This window comes from Tenrec ecaudatus, chromosome 12 (assembly GCF_050624435.1).
Source record: "Tenrec ecaudatus isolate mTenEca1 chromosome 12, mTenEca1.hap1, whole genome shotgun sequence".
NCBI lineage: Eukaryota > Metazoa > Chordata > Mammalia > Afrosoricida > Tenrecidae > Tenrec > Tenrec ecaudatus.
Genome location: NC_134541.1, coordinates 129,558,324 through 129,574,854, shown reverse-complemented (window position 1 = coordinate 129,574,854; position 16,531 = coordinate 129,558,324). Strand labels below are relative to the sequence as shown.

The following is a 16,531-nucleotide window of genomic DNA, read 5'->3' as shown; positions in this document are numbered from 1 at the left end:
AGCCGGGAAGGGGTCAAGGGGCACGATGGTGGGGATTCGGGGCCACCGCGGGAGCTGGAAGCCCCATTCTGCCACCACCACTTCAGCGGCCTCCTCCGCCCCAGATCGCCGAGGGTTAATGAACAAGCCCCACGCCCCCTTTGACGGCGCAGAGCCCACCTCGGCTGAATTTGGAAAGGCGGCCCGGAGAGGCGTGGGCGCCGCAGACGCAGCCAGCTCGGAGCCGGCTCTGCTCTGCTCGCTCGCTCGCTCAGCGCCGGGCCGGAGCCGCGGTCCCCGCGGGCGGCCGTGCAGGATGCAGCTGGCGCTCCTCCTGCCCTGGGCGTGCTGCTGCCTGTGCGGGTCAGCGCTGGCCACCGGCTTCCTCTACCCGTTCCCGGCCGCAGCCCTGCCGCAGCACGGCTACCCCGACCCGGGCGCTGGCTCTCCCGGCAGCGGCTACGCGAGCCGCCGGTGAGTCTCGAGGGGCGGCCTGGGGACCCCGGGGAGCCGGGGCGGCGGGGGCGCGGGCTCAGGCTGCAGGCCCGGGGCTGCGGGGGGCCTCGGGCCGCGCCCACCCTGCGCGCCTGCGTTCCCACTCTCCTGGGCGGCGGGCTCCCGGGGGGCGGGCTCCCGGGGGGTGTGCGGCGCGGACCCGCCGCCGGGGAACCTCCGCGGCCGGCCCGGGAGCGCCGGCCCGGGCTCACGTGGCCCCGCCGCGCTCACCTGCTCGGCCGCGGCTTTGTGCTGAGGATCGGGCCCCGCGGGTCGCCCTGGCCGTGCGTCCGGGCCGCCGGACCCTCCCGTCGGCTTCCTGGGGGCGCTGGAGAGCCGAGTCCCCCGAGTCGCGCAACGGAGGAGCCGCGGTTGGGTCGGTCCCGCCGCGGGCGCGGGCTCGGACTCGGACTCGGCCGCGGGTCGGGGAAGGAGCGCAACCCGGGAGCCCGCGGCGCGGCCGTGGCCTCCGCCGGCAGGTGGCGCTGTGGCCGGCCCGCGCGCCGCAGGGCTCGGGCTCGGGCTCAGGCTCCGGCTCCGGCTCGGGCTCGTTCCCGCGGGGCGCTGTCCCTGCTCGCTCCTCCGACTGCCGAACGCAGCGTGCGGGCAGCGCACCCAGCCTGGAGTTTTCCTGAGCCCCGTCGGGGCGCACCCCGTTCTAACTGCTCCCCAGGACGCACCGTCCGAGTGGCCAGCTGCCATCTCCTTCGATCCTCGAACCAACCCTGGCCTGGCGATTTCAGTGTTCGCTGCTGGCCTTTCATGGGGAAACTCCCGTCCAAGCTCTAGAGCCGCATCCTTGCCGGCTTCCTCCAAACCCGAGGCTTTGGATTTGCACGTCCCGATGGAGGATGCAGAGACCCGGCCCAGCTCTCTTTCCCCCTCCATGATCCTTTACCAATCCCCGGAGGACTCCGGAGAGGAATTCTGGCCGAGTCCCAGAGCAAGGAGGCAGGGGTATCTTGTGCAGGGGGTGCGCAAAGCAAAGCAAAACAAAACAAAACAACAAAACAGAAAATGTGCATCTAAGGGTTGGAGCAGGCCGGTCTCCTAAGCGCCTGAAGAGTTTCTGGAAAACTCTGCGTGCCATTTTCGGTCCCTCATTTTGTTTGGAAATACCGGAGGCTTCTATTAGGACTGCTCTCCAAACACCCACAATAGTCTGGCCTTAGCGTACTTCCATATGATCATCATCTTCAGCCCCCACCACTCCCCCCCCAAACCCCAAGCTTTTCAAGTTGCAGAATAGATATGTATATATACATATATAATGATGTCATTTACGAATACAACTCAGGACCTAGGTCTGTAAATGTCCAGAGGAAGCCGCATGTCGCAGTCACCTATGGAGGGCTTATAGGGCTGAGTCAGGGGAGAGAGTCAAAGGGGGTTCTCATGCTTGTTTTGTTGTGTTTTCTCTGTGGGCCATTCTTTTGTTTGCATTTTTGTATTCATGTGTTGTTGCTGTAATTAAAAAGTGTGAGAAGGAACCCAAAGAGGCTTGGGATATGTAGGCTGAGCGGGGCCCCAGAGACGTGAGGGTGGGAAGGGCAAGTGCACAGGGCTGGGAGTTCTGGGGCTGGCGTGTTTAGAAGACTTTGTTTTAGCCCAAATGGAAAAGAGGCCTACACAGATGTGTGTGTATGGGGGAGTCTTTCAGAAGTCTTTGTGCCAGGATGGGAAGATCCCCATGAATTTGTGGAAGGTGCATGTCTAGATAGGAGAGTAGGAGGCAATAGGGACCCATGAAGCATTCTCCCCACCCTCGAGGTTGAGACTCCAGAGCTTAACCAAGTCCACCTTCTGAAATCTGCACGGCGGTCACAGCCCCTGGTCCGGCGTTGGGCCAGCTGCAGGTTTGAGCTGGCCTGGGTCTCCCTGCTCCTGTGTCTCATGAACTGTCAGCCCCAGGGGGGCCCTTGTCTTTGAAATAGAAGAGCCTCCATAGGAAGGAAGGAAGCAGAGGGCTGGGCACCGCGTTTGGCACGGTGCACAGCGCAGGCTGAGCCTCTGATTTGGCTCCCGTGTGTGCTTCCTCGGGCTTAGGTCCAGCTTATGGGCAAGAGGACAGAGCTGCTTCTGACCACATGGCCTTTTGGTGGCATTGCTTCTTGTGGGCGTCTGACCTGGGCCCTGGTTGGTGTTTCCCCTTTGTGTGTGTGTGTGTGTGTGTCCAGAGCCTGCCATGCACTGGGGCATCTTGCATTCCTCAGGGGTGCCTTGCTCTAGCTGCCCCACACTTGAATCCCAGGGTGGGTCCTTCTACCCAAGGGATTCTACTCAAGCCCCCATGGGGGCTGCTTCCTGTAGAGCATTGTAGCTCCTGTGGAGGGACCACGAAAGGTTGCTGCTAGCAAGGCTGGGGTGGCAAGGCTAAATAAAAGTGCCAGGGAAATGGGAGTCTGCTGACTAGAGAGTGGGAGTCAGGCTCGGTCCCCAAATTCTTCCAGTCGGCCCAGTAGGGAAAAGACATTTGTGAAACACTTTGAAGTGTGTCATTCTGGGTCGCCATCTGTCCCCCCTCTCCCCTTCCCTCCTTTCCTCCCTTCCTCCCGGATCTTTGTTAGGAGTCTTGCCGGTTGTCTTCCCCTCATAGAGTGCCCCCCATCTCTTTTCCCAATCCAGCAGGGACCACACCAGCAGCTGTGAGCAGCGGGTAAAGAGTGAGAATGACGAGCCCCCCCCCCCCCCCCCCCCGCCTCTCTCCCCCGCCCTATCTCCAGCTGGAGGAGAGAGAAGCTTTCATGGGGATAAAAGATAACGTTTTAGGATTCGTTCTTGAAATGGGAGTGTTCTTGAAACCTAAGATGCTGTGGGAGCTACTTGGGATTCCAAGCAGAGGAGGGAGCGGAAGCCACTAGAAGGGGCTACCCAGGCAGGGGACAAAGGAAGCAGTTGCATGAGTTTCTGCCCTGAAGGATCCTAGTTATTCCTTGAACTCCTTTTTCCTCTGTGGGACCCGGGACAAGAGAAATCACTGGAGGTCCATGTGCCCCAGGCCTAACTGTTCATAGGCTGGGAGTCAAGCCAAGCTATGGCTCAGGAAAGACCTCTCTCCTCCAGCCTGACAACGCCACGGCTGCTAACTGCAAGGTCAGCAGTTCAGAACCACCAGCTGCTCTCAGGGTAGAAGATGGGGCTTTCTACTCCCGTGAAGAGTTACAGTCTCAGAAACTCACAAGGCCAGCTCTACCCTGACCTGTAGGCTTGCTATGAGTTGGCATCAACTCAATGGCAGTGAGTTAATGGCCAGGTTCAAGGGCAGACTTAGACTGCTCCATGCTTTGCTCTGGAAAACGGTAGCATGGGGTGGGCCACCCTTAAACCCCCTTCTTTCCCTGGCTTCTTCCCACACTGCCTCTAGGGACAGTCTCCTGAGCCCAGTGGCCTGCCTGCACTTCTAAGTTCTGCCCACACCGGTCAGAGTCACCCCTTGGCCTATGGGCGACATACATGCCCTAGCTGATGACTCTGCCTTCAGGAGGGCGGCCCTGGAATTGGGCTCAGAGTCACTGAGGCAAGAATTGGAGCTCGGGAGCAAGGTCTAGAGGAGGCCCGGGTAAGTCTTGACCCTGTATGCTAGTCACTCCTGAGGAGGACCAGATCGGGCCCCATAAAGCATAAGACCCCTTTACTGGGTGTAGTGGTTATGCATCGGGCTACCAACCTCAAGTTCAAAACCACCAGTTGTTCTGGGGAGAAAGAGGAGGGCTTTCTACTCCTGTAGAGAGTTTCAATTTATTTTGATTATGGAATACATACAGGAATGGAAAAAAAATGTTACAGTCTCAGAAACCCAGTGGGCCAGTTCTGTCCTGTAGGGTCACCAGGAGTCAGAATCGACTTGATGGCAGTGAGTGAGTGAGTGAGTGAGTGAGTGAGTGAGTGAGTGAGTGAGTGTGTGTGTTGGGGAAGGGCCACTGACCTTGTCTCTGCAGCTCAGCAGGATGGGGTGGAAGGAGCAGGCGTTTTGGGCTTGGCCCGTATTCCCTCAGTAACCTTGCACGAGTGACCTAGCCTTTCTGATCTCCCAACTGTCCCCAGGAGCGTCCAAGCTGCTTAGCTGAGCGCACCCTCTCTGGGGTCCCCGTTCCAACGCCACCTGTCGCCCTTCAGCCCACTGACCACTCCTGCAGGTCCTCCACATGGGCGAGGTGCCCTCCCTCCAGGCCAGCCTTGGAGATATTCCTAACAGTAACGCCTTCTCTTGAGCCCTTACTTGGCGCCACCCCTGCAGGTTGGTGGAAGGAACTGGGCAGCTTAATCCTGACATGTTCTGCCTGATGTCCAGGTGGGCAGGGCTCTCCCTGTCCGTCTTCACGGAAGCCACCTGCGCCCCCACCCCAGCCGAGCCTCGTCTCCTGCTCCTCCAGGATGAGCCACAGCCCAACATCCCTGACTGGTCCCTCTCATGGCGGTGGCTCACTATCAGCCCTCTGTCTACCCCATTGCCTCCTCGGTCTGTCTCTTCTGGAATGGCTTATGCGTTGGGCAGCTGACCGGAGGGTCAGCAGGTTGAAAGCACCGGCTGCTCCACAGGAGAAAGATGAGGCTTTCTACTCCCGGAACGAGGCACAGTCTTGGAAACCCACAGGGGCCGCTCCACCCTGTGCTGTGGGGTCTCTGGGGGTCGACATCGAGTGGACACACAGCCTTCTCAGTCCAGACCTGACGCCTGCCAACATCGTCACCCTGTTCTTCCCTCACAGTGGCCTGAAAATGCCTCTGTCCCTGTCCAGGGGTCAAGGTCAAGGCTCCATCGTTTCAGCAAAGCCATTGCTTGTTGATAACGCAGGAGGGCAGGGCATCTTTGTGTCCCTTCCGCCGCTCAGCATGGGGAGCTGTCAGCGGTGGTGGCCAGGCTACTGGCAGTGTGACTTCTTTGATGGGCCCTAGACCAATGCTGGAGGCCTTCTCAACCTGTCCTCTTCAGATGGGGCCCAGTTTAATGTCCTTAGCTCTCTTCCTCCACCACACGGTGGCCACAGGGAAGAGGGGTCCCCTCTCTTGGTTGCTCTAGTGGCCGTAGCTCTCTTCAGTTAAGACCCTTTGGGGAGCTACTCTGTTCTGCATCAGGGGCAGAGAGGTTTCAGCTCATCGACCCTGTCCCCTGTGTGGTAAGAGGAGCCCCAGCCAGCGTGGGAGAAGGGTGATGCCACTGTGGGTGTGTGTGTGTGTGTGTGTGGGGGGACAGAAACAGATGGCCTTCATGATAGAATTTTGTCTCCTACTGCATTCCTTCCAAGGCTGCATCCCCAAAGCTCTCTGTATGGTCTGTCTTGCCTCAGCGATGCCACAATGTTGTCCGATTCCGGGGCGTGTCCTCTCGCCATCCTGAGTATCTGCGTGTGCTGTTTCTCCTGTGGGCAGTGGGTCCTTACAGGGTTAAAGGCCCTCCTAGGAGCTCCGAGAAGACTACCTGCAGGGTGTACAGTCTCAGTGCCCTTGTTATTTGGGCTCGATGGTTTTGTGTGTTGTAGCATCTCTGACACCTACCTGTTCACTGCCATCGAGTCGGTTCTGATGCACAGTGCCGCTGTAGGACAGACAGGCTAGAACTGCCTCCATGGGTTTCCGAGACGGACTGCCATCGAGTCGGTTCTACTTCACAGCGACACCCCCTGTGGGTTTCTGAGACTGTTAACTGCTTACAGGAGTAGAAAGCCTGGTCTTTCTCCCAAGGAGCTGGTGGTGGTTTCAAACTGCTGACCACACGGACCCAAGACCCATGCCAGTTTCTCCAACTATCCCCAAAGTCTTTCTCTGTTGTTCACTTGATAAATTCTGAGTCCAAATAAAGCCCGTGCTTTTACTGTGCTATCTTTTTTTTTTTTAATTTTAACAATTTATTGGGGCTCATACAATTCTTTTCACAGTTCATATATATACATACATCAATTGTATAAAGCACATCTGTACAGTCTTTGCCCTAATCATTTTTTTCTCTTTTCTTCTTTTACATTTTATTAGGGACTCATACAACTCTTACCACAATCCATACATATGCATACATCAATTGTATAAAGCACATCCATACATTCCCTGCCCCATACTGTGCTATCTTTTAAGTCTCTCTTATTGTAGAAGTTCTCCCTCCCCACGCCCCACGTCTCTGACTTGTTGAAATGTCAGTCCGTCAGTCAGCTTGCTGTGCTAGTCCTGCAGGATTTGTTCCCAGAGGGGTGGCGTAATTTATCCTCTATCCCTGGCATTGCTTCTACGTTGGAGTTTGGATTTACAAGTTTGATAGGATTTTTGTTGTTTTTTGCAAGGATGATCATAGGTGATTGTGTTCGGCCGGGTTGACGAGAGAAACAAATCCACTGATACCCATATGTAACTGTAAGAGATAGCTGTATAACAAGAAGTACTTATATACCAGGAAAACATCCCAGCCTAGTCCGACTGCAGTCCATAAGTCTGATACTAGTCCCTCAGTCCCTCTTCAGACCCATGCCGCCACATGCAATGATGCAGGCTGCAGGACAATCACAGGCTGGTGGGGAAAAAGTCTTGTGGATCCAATGGCAGTGGATGCATCCGTGGGGCTCGCACAGGTGTCAGCGTGGCTAGTCAACAGAAAGGTGAAGGCAGAGAGAGAGAGAAAGGAAACCCCCAGGATCTTCCTTATGAGAAGGCCATGCCATCATCAGGCTGTGCCTTGATTGACAGGCTAGATTCCACCCACATCTTCTTATGGGTGCCCTGTTGGTCCAAAAAAACTCCCTATCACAGCAATCATAGGTGAGCAGTGTATTGTATCACATATTAGAAGGATGTAGCTTTTTTTTTTTTCCTGGAAAGATGGGTGTTAAACACTTACATTTCCTCTCTCTCTTTTCCTTGCAACTTACTGGTTGATGAAACTATGCCTCGCAGAGTTTTCTTTATTCAGGATTGTGTGTATCCTTGCGGTGGCTGCTGATATGCTCCTCTGTCCACTTTATTAAACTGGAAGTGGGATAGAGAAACATGACCAGATTTGTCTGTTTCTAGTGCCTCATTCTCTTCCTTATCCTCATTTGCATTATTTTGGCAATCTGACCTCGTGGATGGGGTAGCCGTCTCTGACCAGGAATAGCTCACGTCTTCTCTGGTCATCACTTCTTTTCCTCCTGTGACATTAGCAGGTACTGGTGACTCTGCTTCCACCCACAATTTCCATGAGGGGCGCGAGATGATGCTCCTCCAAGCCTGTCATTTCTTCTTCATTTAGTTACTAGAATGCATTTATAAATAAGTTCCTCTTCTCTATTCTTTGTAGGTAGCCATCTTGGGAATTCACATTGGGTTTATCTTTCCACTGTTCCTATTTGCAAATACAAGGTGTGTGTATATCTACAGTGTATCTTTCTTTCATCTATTGCAAAGAGACAGGCTGTTCTGCATTTGGCTTTCCCACTTCACAGTAGGTTGTGTCGATTGGTCTGTTACTGTGTTAGTCTGGGTAGACTAGAGGAACAAATCCATTGACATACCTGTGTGTATAAGAAAGAGATTTATACACAAGAACGATTGAACATGGAGAAAACGTCCCAACTCAGTCCAGTCCAAGGCCATAAGTCTGATATTAGCCTGTATGTCTGATACCAGTCTATAACATCCTCTTCAGACTCACGAAACACATGCAATAAAGCCAAACGCAGGACAATCAGAATTCTGTGGGTAGAAAGTTTTTGGGTCCAGTGGCGTTGTAAGCATCTCAGTGCTGGCAGGGGTCTCTCTGTGGCTCTCTGGCTTCCGAGGTCTGCTTGCTCCATGTGGCTTGTCTTCTGCAAATGTCTCCCATGGAGTAGCAGAGAGAGAGAAGTGTCTTCCACCTCCAGGGAGGAAGTACCAGATTTCCCAGAATTCTCAGGAGAAGGCCATGCCTACACAGAAGTCTCATTGGCTGTCTCCAGATTGACAGCCTAGACTCCACCCCTACACTCTTCATCCTTAAATTGACACCAGAGTCGGTGACTGCCTCAGTTACCAAGGCCATTGGTTTCTTCTCCGTTGATTTCATGATTCTTCAGCTCTGTGTGGTGTGAACAACTAGCTTATTGAGTTTGGCTTTGATGGAGGGGAGTTCAGATTGGCTCCACATTCTGTGTCACACACAATAGCACCCAACGACTAGCCTGTGCATGATTCCTTCCCTGCTTTTTGCAAGGGGGGCTCGAGGCAAAAGTGCTGAGAGTGGGTTTTCTGAGTCAAGTCGACGCCTGTTTCATTTTGCTGGGAATGGGCCTGTTTCCCTCTGGAGGGGCTGTGCCATTTTGCATAGCACTCCTCTTTCCTTGGGGCACATCTGGATGGGGCCATTTTAATCGTTCTGGGTTAAGATTGCCTTGAGGGACGGAGAGTAGACTTTCCTGACCTTGTGCCAGTTTTGAGCCTGGGGTAGTCCTGACAGTTGGAGGGCTTGGGGGTAGAATGAAAATGGAGACTCGGGTAGTTATATAATCTGTCAATTTGAGACTGTTAAGAGTGAAGGGGTGGAGATTAGCCTGTCGATCAGGTCGCAGCTTGATGACCTCATTTGGAGGCGCTAAGGAGATAAATAGCTTGCTGGAGGTGGGACACACACTCACTGCCTGTGAGACATTCCTGACGATGGAATCTGATGGAGCTATGCTGATGCAGCCAGAGCCCTGGAGCTGGAGGAACCACGTGGAGATCCACACCAGCACTGAGATGGTTCTACCACCACTGGATCCACAGGACTTTCCACCACTCGCCTGTGATGGTCCTGCATTCAGTGTCGTTGCATGTGTTTCGTGAGTCTGAAGAGGACTTTATAAATTGGTCTTGGACATATGGGCTCATATCGGACTTATGGACTTGCTCTGGCCTGGGCTGGGGTGTTTCCTCAATATTCAATTGCTCTTTTATGTAAGCTTTTTCTTATACACATAAGAGTGTCTATGAGTTTGTTTCTCTAGTCTACCCAGACTGACAGAGAGACCCTCACACCTCATGTCGTCAGAGTGATCACTGAAGCTAGTTTTGTGCTGGGACTTCATGTAGGGAGTGTCACCTTCCATTTCCTCTCTCACCCCATCCAACCCCCCGATCTTGGGCTGGGTGGAGGGCAGCTTATGCAGGTGTGGACACTACCTAGCTTCACCCACATCCACCCCAACATGACCCATGGGACCCCCCTTGAGTTTGGGTGTGCATCCATGGTCAGAAAATCCCAAGGAGGAGGCCCATGCAGGCTGGAGCAGGACTGAAAATTCCAGACCCGACTCAAGGGCTAAAGGGGGATGTGGGTGTCTTGTCCCCTTGCCCCTCAGATATCTCTGGGGAGGGGTATGGTCCTTTAAAATGCAGCAGCCAGGGTCGGGGTGGCTCTCGCCCAGCTGTAAGGGTGGTTCTGTGGTCCCCTCGCCCTGGGAGCAGATACAGAGTAGGGCCGGGGATGACAAGAGGAATGGCCCGTGTATCTGTTGTTGACGCTCAGTCCTAAGGGCTCTAGGGGACCAAGCAGACCTGCACCTGAGGGTTTCTCAAACCAGACCTTGATGGGAGCAGACAGCCACGTCGTTCTCCTATGAAGTGCCTGATGGCGTTCCACCACCGACCTCGTCGTGAGTGACCCACTGTGCCACTAGGGCTCCTTGGAGAGAGGCTGCGTGTGCTCAAATCTGCCAAAGCTGACTGGCCTTACCCACTTGCCCTCAGCCAACTCAGTTGGGTTAGTCCTGGTAGATCAGAGAGGCAAATCCAGAGACACTCATGTGTATAAGAAAGTGCTGTATATGAGGAGTAATTGCAGATTGAGAAAACATCCCAGCCCAGTGCAGATCAAGTCCATAAGGCCGATATTAGCCCATATGTCCGATACCAGTCTATAAATTCCTCTTCAGACTCATGCAACACATGCAATGATGCTGAGTGCAGGAAGATCGCAGGCCAGTGGGTGGAAAGTCTAGTGGATCCAGTGGTGGTGGAAGCATCTCAGCAGCTGGCAGGGGTCTCCACCCTAGCTCCAGGGCTCTGGCTCCATGTGGCTTGTCCACAGGGAGACAAAGCAGAGAGAGTCAAGTCAGTCTGGCCTCCAGGGAGCTATTTATCTCCTTAGCGCCTCCAAATGAGGTCATCCAGCTGCGACCTGATTGACAGTCTAGACTCCACCCCTTCCTCAAGTTGACAGAGTATGTAACTGCCACATTAGCTAAATTGCCTTTGTCCAAAGGTCCCGTCCCCTCCTCATGTCACTCCCTGTGGTGGTTTCGGACCCAGATCAGGACTTGAAGTCCCAGCTCTGTGAATCAACTGAAGTGCCCTCATCAAGTACCTCATGGCTGGGAATCCTCACTGACTAGGCTTGGTGCCCCCCCCCACCAACTTCCTATTCCCCCATGGGGTGCAGGGCATCAGGGCAGGCAGCCATGCTTCTGCAGCAACAGGGGCGGGGAGGGGAGGCTCTGAGTAAGGCTCCCCAATGGGTGTTGTTTCCACTTTGGGAGGAGCTGGGCAGGATTTGGGTCCATGGGTCAGGATTTGCGCCCATTTCCGACTTTTCCCTCAGCAGTGGCAAGAAGGTGCAATTCAATGCTTTCTGCTCCCCATTCACGCGCTCTCCAGCAAGTCGGTTTGAGGACAGGTCAGAACTAAGTTATGAGGATACTGCTCGATTGGATTCTGCCCCAAATCCTGCCTCCCCTTTCTTTCTGCCCCTCCCCACATGTCCCCAGCCCCCACCATGCAGAACCAACCTTCTGGGGTCTGACCGGTGCAGATGCCCCCGGCCCGGGCACCAAGGCTACCAATGTAGGTGCATGTTCTCTGTGATCATCATTTTGCAATTCTGAATACACTTACGTTTGCGATCGGAGGAGCCAGTGGAGGCTCGGCTTACCCTGCATGGGCCCCCAGCGCTGGCTCCCCAACCTCTGGCACTCCACGTCCACACGGCCTTCCCTTGACGCTCCTGCCCAAGATGCCTAACCCCTCTGCCCTGATGGGGCCGGGGTGCAGGTGCAGGGAAGATGAGATGCACACACAGGAGGCATCTTAGGCTGGGTCCCGGCAGCTGCTGTCGTTGTCTGGGGCTGCCTGGCCGTGACAAGGCTAGTGGGTCATTTGGTGTCAGACTGCTCATTCCCAGTCTAGGTACCTGCTACGTCCCCAGCAGTCCCATGGGGCTCATCTGTCCAGCATGGGTCAGCAGGTCTTTGGGAAGGGAAAGTGCCTGGCTTGATTTTCTTGCAACCAGCGAGACCTCAGTGCTTCCGGCCAGATAGTGGTGGGGTGTGACGGGGGGTGCGTGTGAGAAGTGCAGGTGGGGGTCTCTGGGTGCCTGTGAGGGTCTGCACTGGTCCCACAAGTGTCCTTGTGCTCAAGGGAGCACGTTTGAAGCAGCACTGAGTGATGGGAGAGAGGGAGAGAATTGGAGAAGGGGGCATTTTGGTTTTTTTCTCCTGACTTTTACTGAAGAGGCTCTATGTTTTCTTTCTTTCTTTCTCTCTCTCTCTCTCTCTCTCTCTCTCTCTCTCTCTCTCTCTCTCTCTCTCTCTCTCTTTCTCTCTCCCTCCCTCCCTCCCTCTCTCTCTCCTTTTTTTTTTTTATAGTTCAAGGATTGTTTGTTGGCCTTTAGGAGTGTTTCCCAGTCCAGTCTGTTGGGGCACCACACCTTGGCCCCTAAGTCCACCTTCAGCATTCCCTGGGGATCTCGCCGCTCCATTCCCTTGCTGTTCTGTTGCACCCCCTTAGTGTTTTGCCTCGGTGTAGTGGGATCAGATCGGGTGCAGTTCCCACACTGTGTCTCCGGTGTTGTCCCCTGCAGGGCTATGGGTCAGTGAGGGGGCGTCATGTCTCATAGTGGGGCCGGCCATGTGGTCCTCTCTGTGGACTGGCTGCTCTCATCGGGAACCTGGTCCTCAAGGCCTGGTGTGAGGCCCTGTGTTTTCATTTAGCCCTGGCCCCCACACATGGGGTTAGCTGATCCAGGGGTTCTAGACACCAGGGCACAGACCAGCTTGTTGGAACTCACCAGGGAGATAGAAATGGGATGTCCATCACTGACTGACACTCGCTGGGGAAAAAAAGGCTGAAATGATACATGGTTTGAAGAATGCAGGCCTTTGTTGGGGGAGGACAGCGATGCACCCGGAGCTGCTAGAAGAACAAACACATCTGTTGGAAACAGTTACAGTGATAGTTACAGTTGCTCCCTGGAAGTGTGTGTGGGCGGGGGGGGGGGGGGGGGGGGGGGGGCAGGATTTACCTTGAGCGCGTTGGATGTGCTCTTAGCAGAGACCAGTTCCTGGAGCCCGACATTGTGCTTAAGAAAGGGTCAGCCCAAACGAGGCAGCTCCTCACTGAGGTGGCCGGACCCCACAGGGCTCCAACCCAGCCACAAACCATGAGGGTGACATGGGACGAGGCAACGCAGAGAGTCGCTGTGAGCTGGAACGGACTGGGTGGCACCCACCCCCAAGATCTATTTCACTCCCGACTCACCGCCCCCACTCCAGCCCCGCAAAGAGGTGCCTGGGACTCTGTCGGCGTGGGGCCTGGTTTGGGGAGGCCCTGCCCGGAGGACCGTCTTTTCTGGGAGTTCTTTCCCCGTGACCCATAGTCAGAAACAGCTTTCACATGGCGACACCGACACAGACACTCACTTCTCTCTGAACCGAGTCTCCGCACAAGACTATGGACGGCGACCACATGTGATGCCTTTCTTTTTAAAACAGTATGCGACGCACTTGAAGTTCATAAAACGAAGGGCTTGCCAAGACGCAGAAGATGGATTCCACAAGCCCCATCCGTGGGCCAAGACATGTGGCTGGAAGAACCTGGCCTTGAGGCATGGCGGGGGTTGGGGGAGTGTGTGTCCTGTGCTTCGTGCCTGGTCCATAAGGTTTCCCACGTCTTGGGAGTTTTTCCTTGGAAGTTTCTCTCTCTCTCTTTCTTGTTTCAGTTGAGTGGAGGGGTTTGACTTGTTCCCTTCTCACTCAACGCCTCCACCCTTGACTCGGAGGTCTCTGGGTGGTGCATGTGGGTTGTACTCACCAACTCGCCTAAAGGTCAGTGTGAACTGACCCAGGGGCCTCTCCCAAGAAAGGCCTGGTGTTCCGCTTCTGCCAAGATCACCGCTAAGAAAGCCCTGTGGGGCAGCTTGGCGTGCTGCCTCATGAGATTGCCACCGCATGAGGTGGCACCCCCCCGCGCCCCTCCCCCCACATCATCACTGTTCAGTGCCACCGGTCAGTCTGACTCTCGGTTATACACTGCGTCAGGCTGGGGGGTCTAGAGACACAACCCCAGTGACACTCATCTACATACAAGCAAGAGCGTTACATCCGGAGGTCATTCCAGGTCCAGAAGGCTGCCCAGCCCAGTCCATACGTCCGGTGCTAGCCCAGGGCCACCTTCACATGCATGCACACACACACACACACACACACGCACGCAGCTGCAGGCTGATGACGCGGAAAGGTGCAGTGGTGTGCAGGGAGAGCACAGGTACCGGTACAGGCAGGATTTCGTGGATGCCAGGTTGGTGGGAACAAGCAGGGCACCGATAGCTCCTGGAGGCAGACGCAGAGAAGACAAAGGAGGGGCAGAGAAAGAGAGAAGTTCCCAGTTTCTCCCTTATAAAAAGACCCCCCCCCCCCCGCCCCAAAGGAGGCATCATCAACCTGTGACCTGATGGCAGGTTGAAGTCCACCCCTAGCCACGGGTGTCTAGTTGGCATATCTAATTGCTATCCCTGCTTCCAACAGAACAGAACATGGCCCAGTCCTGTGCCGTCCTCACCGCCGTGGCTGCGTGGGAGCCCCTGGTTGCAGCCACGTGTCAGTTCATCCCCGCATGCAGGGTCTTCCTCTGGGTGGCCAACCCTCTGTGTTCCTAAGCATGATGTCCTTCTCCAGGGTCTGGTCCCTCCTGAGAGCATGGCTGAAGTATGTGACCCGAAGTCTCGCCAACCTTGCTCTCTAAGAAGCAATCCGGGTATGCTTCTTCCAAGACAAGTCTGTTGGTTTCTCTGGCAGCCCAGGCTGCTTGGGCCCCTGCGGGGACTTTGCTGTGTTTTCTCAGGCTTAGAAAAGGTGTAGACACACCTCGCTTATGTAAAATACTGTCATTTTTTATCCTCCTCGGGGGTTTCGGGGGTTTCGTTGCAGAGTCTTAGCATCCAGCTCTGGGCGTGTGCGTGTGAGGTAGCTGGTGAATACTCGGTGCCCGTGTGAATGGACAGGCGGACGCCCTGATCCCCTGTGTGTGTCTCTCTCTGAGAAACCGATGCATGGCTCCACCCCTGGGGTGGGCTGTCATTCAGAGGGGTCCGGGAGTGAGGTCACCGTCTGCCGCTTTGTCTCCGCAAGGTTAGTTCTTGGAAACCCCTTTCAAAGGAGCCTGGGAAAGCTCCTTCCCTGCCTTTGAAGTAGGAGTGTGGTGGAGAAGGGGGGCTTTTTCAGAAAATCTTGTGTGACTGTCTCAAGGTAAAAATCTGGTGAGACACTTTCCTGAGACCCCTGGGGGCTTTCGGCTCACCCCCTCCCGCTCCAGCAACTGGTCTGTTATTTTAAAACCCATTCCCAGAGAAACAATTCCTACGGCAGTGAGAACATGGCTCTGGGCTTCTCTTGGCCTGAATGGCTGACACTTCATTGCCACTTCTCCAGTGTGTGAGCTGGACCCTGACCAGCTGGGCCTGGGGCAGGGGAGTAGACCAGCAATAGCTAGCTTTGAGGATTCTCGGGAATGTTAGTTCAACGTGTCTCAGGGTCAGGCGAGCTCATCTGGAAGCGTACACATGACACCCTGTCCCTCGCTGGGGACAATCATAGGTCCCCGGCCTTTCTGGCCCATCTTCCTTTGCTGGCCCCCCAGAAACTACCATCTCCATGCTTCTCCTTGATGGCTTTCTAAAGAACCCCTTGAAATCAGCTGGACCGCAGCCAGGTGAATTCTTTCTGTGACAGCCAGAAGAGAGGGGTTGCCCCTGCCTGCTGCCCCCAGCTGCCCACAGACCTGACCCGATGGCCTGGCGGCTCCCCCTGCCCCACTGAGCAGAGTGAGTGTGTATGTGTGTGTGTGTGTGGGGGGGGGGGGAGGTGGTGTTCCTGAGTCTGTCTGTCAGAGTTTGTTCTCTTGGGTGCTAACGGACGCTGTGACGAAATGCTTGTCCAGAGAGCTCAAGCGGGTCCTTTACCATGGGAAGGGGCCCTGGTGGCCTGGTGGTTATACCTTGGGCTGCAATCCTCAAGGCCGGCAGTTTGAAACCACCAGGCGCTCCTTGGGAGAAAGACGAGGCTTTTTCAATTTACTGTACAAAAAGAGTCACAGTCTCAGAAACTCGTGGGGGGCAGTTTGACCCTGTCCTGTTGGGTCACTGTGAGTCGGTGCGGACCCATTGACAGTGAGTTTGTCTTTTGTCTTTCATCAGGAAAGCAGGGGCTGGGGCCAGGCTGCCTCTCCCTGGACCCCGGCCATGTGGGGCTCTGGGGCTCCGGCTCGTCGTTTCCTCGTCTGTAGGATGGGAGCCCTCCGAGTAGCTGCCCATCAGGTTGTTCTGGGGGCTCACGGGGCTCAGGTGAAGCATACATGGGGGCTGGCCAGCTGGAGATGCTCCCCGTGGGCTCCCCGGGTCGTGTGGTGCACGGAGGCGTCCTGTACTGCTGTGGAGTCCTTATGTGGGGAGCCTTTTGTGAGGGTGCTTGCAGACACCGCGCCTCTGGGAGCGTGCGCCTGGTGGACCAAGGCGACTCGAGCCCCCCTCTTGATATCACAGCGGATCTTGCCCAGGGTCCCTTCCCACCTCACCCTGCAGGGGACGCCCCCAGGGCTGCCCGGACCTCGTGAAAGTCAGCAGCAAGGGTCCGGTTATTGCTTCCTGAAGTCTTGGGCTCCCTGCTTTACAGGCCTGGGGGTGAGGGGAGGGGGCTGTTCTGCCTGGGAAAACTAACCTCAGCCCCCTGGGGGAGTCAGCCCGGAGGAGAGGCTCTTGGGAATGTGAGTGAGGGACCTGGCGCCCCCTGAGATGCCAGGATCCTGAGGTCTCATGAGGAGATTCATGCTCCAAGAAGCAGGAGGGCTGGGAGAAGCCTGTGCGGGAGGC

General features: G+C 55.4%; 1 protein-coding gene across 2 annotated transcripts in view; it reads left to right on the top strand.

The window, feature by feature from the left end:
* The first annotated feature begins 295 nt into the window (after window positions 1–295).
* COL26A1 (collagen type XXVI alpha 1 chain) overlaps window positions 296–16,531 on the top strand; it is a 175,085-nt gene continuing 158,849 nt past the window's right edge. For both annotated transcript variants that reach the window (XM_075528516.1, XM_075528515.1), the window contains exon 1: window positions 296–453. In XM_075528516.1, coding sequence (XP_075384631.1) covers window positions 296–453 — 158 coding nt within the window. The remainder of the gene's footprint in view (window positions 454–16,531) is intronic.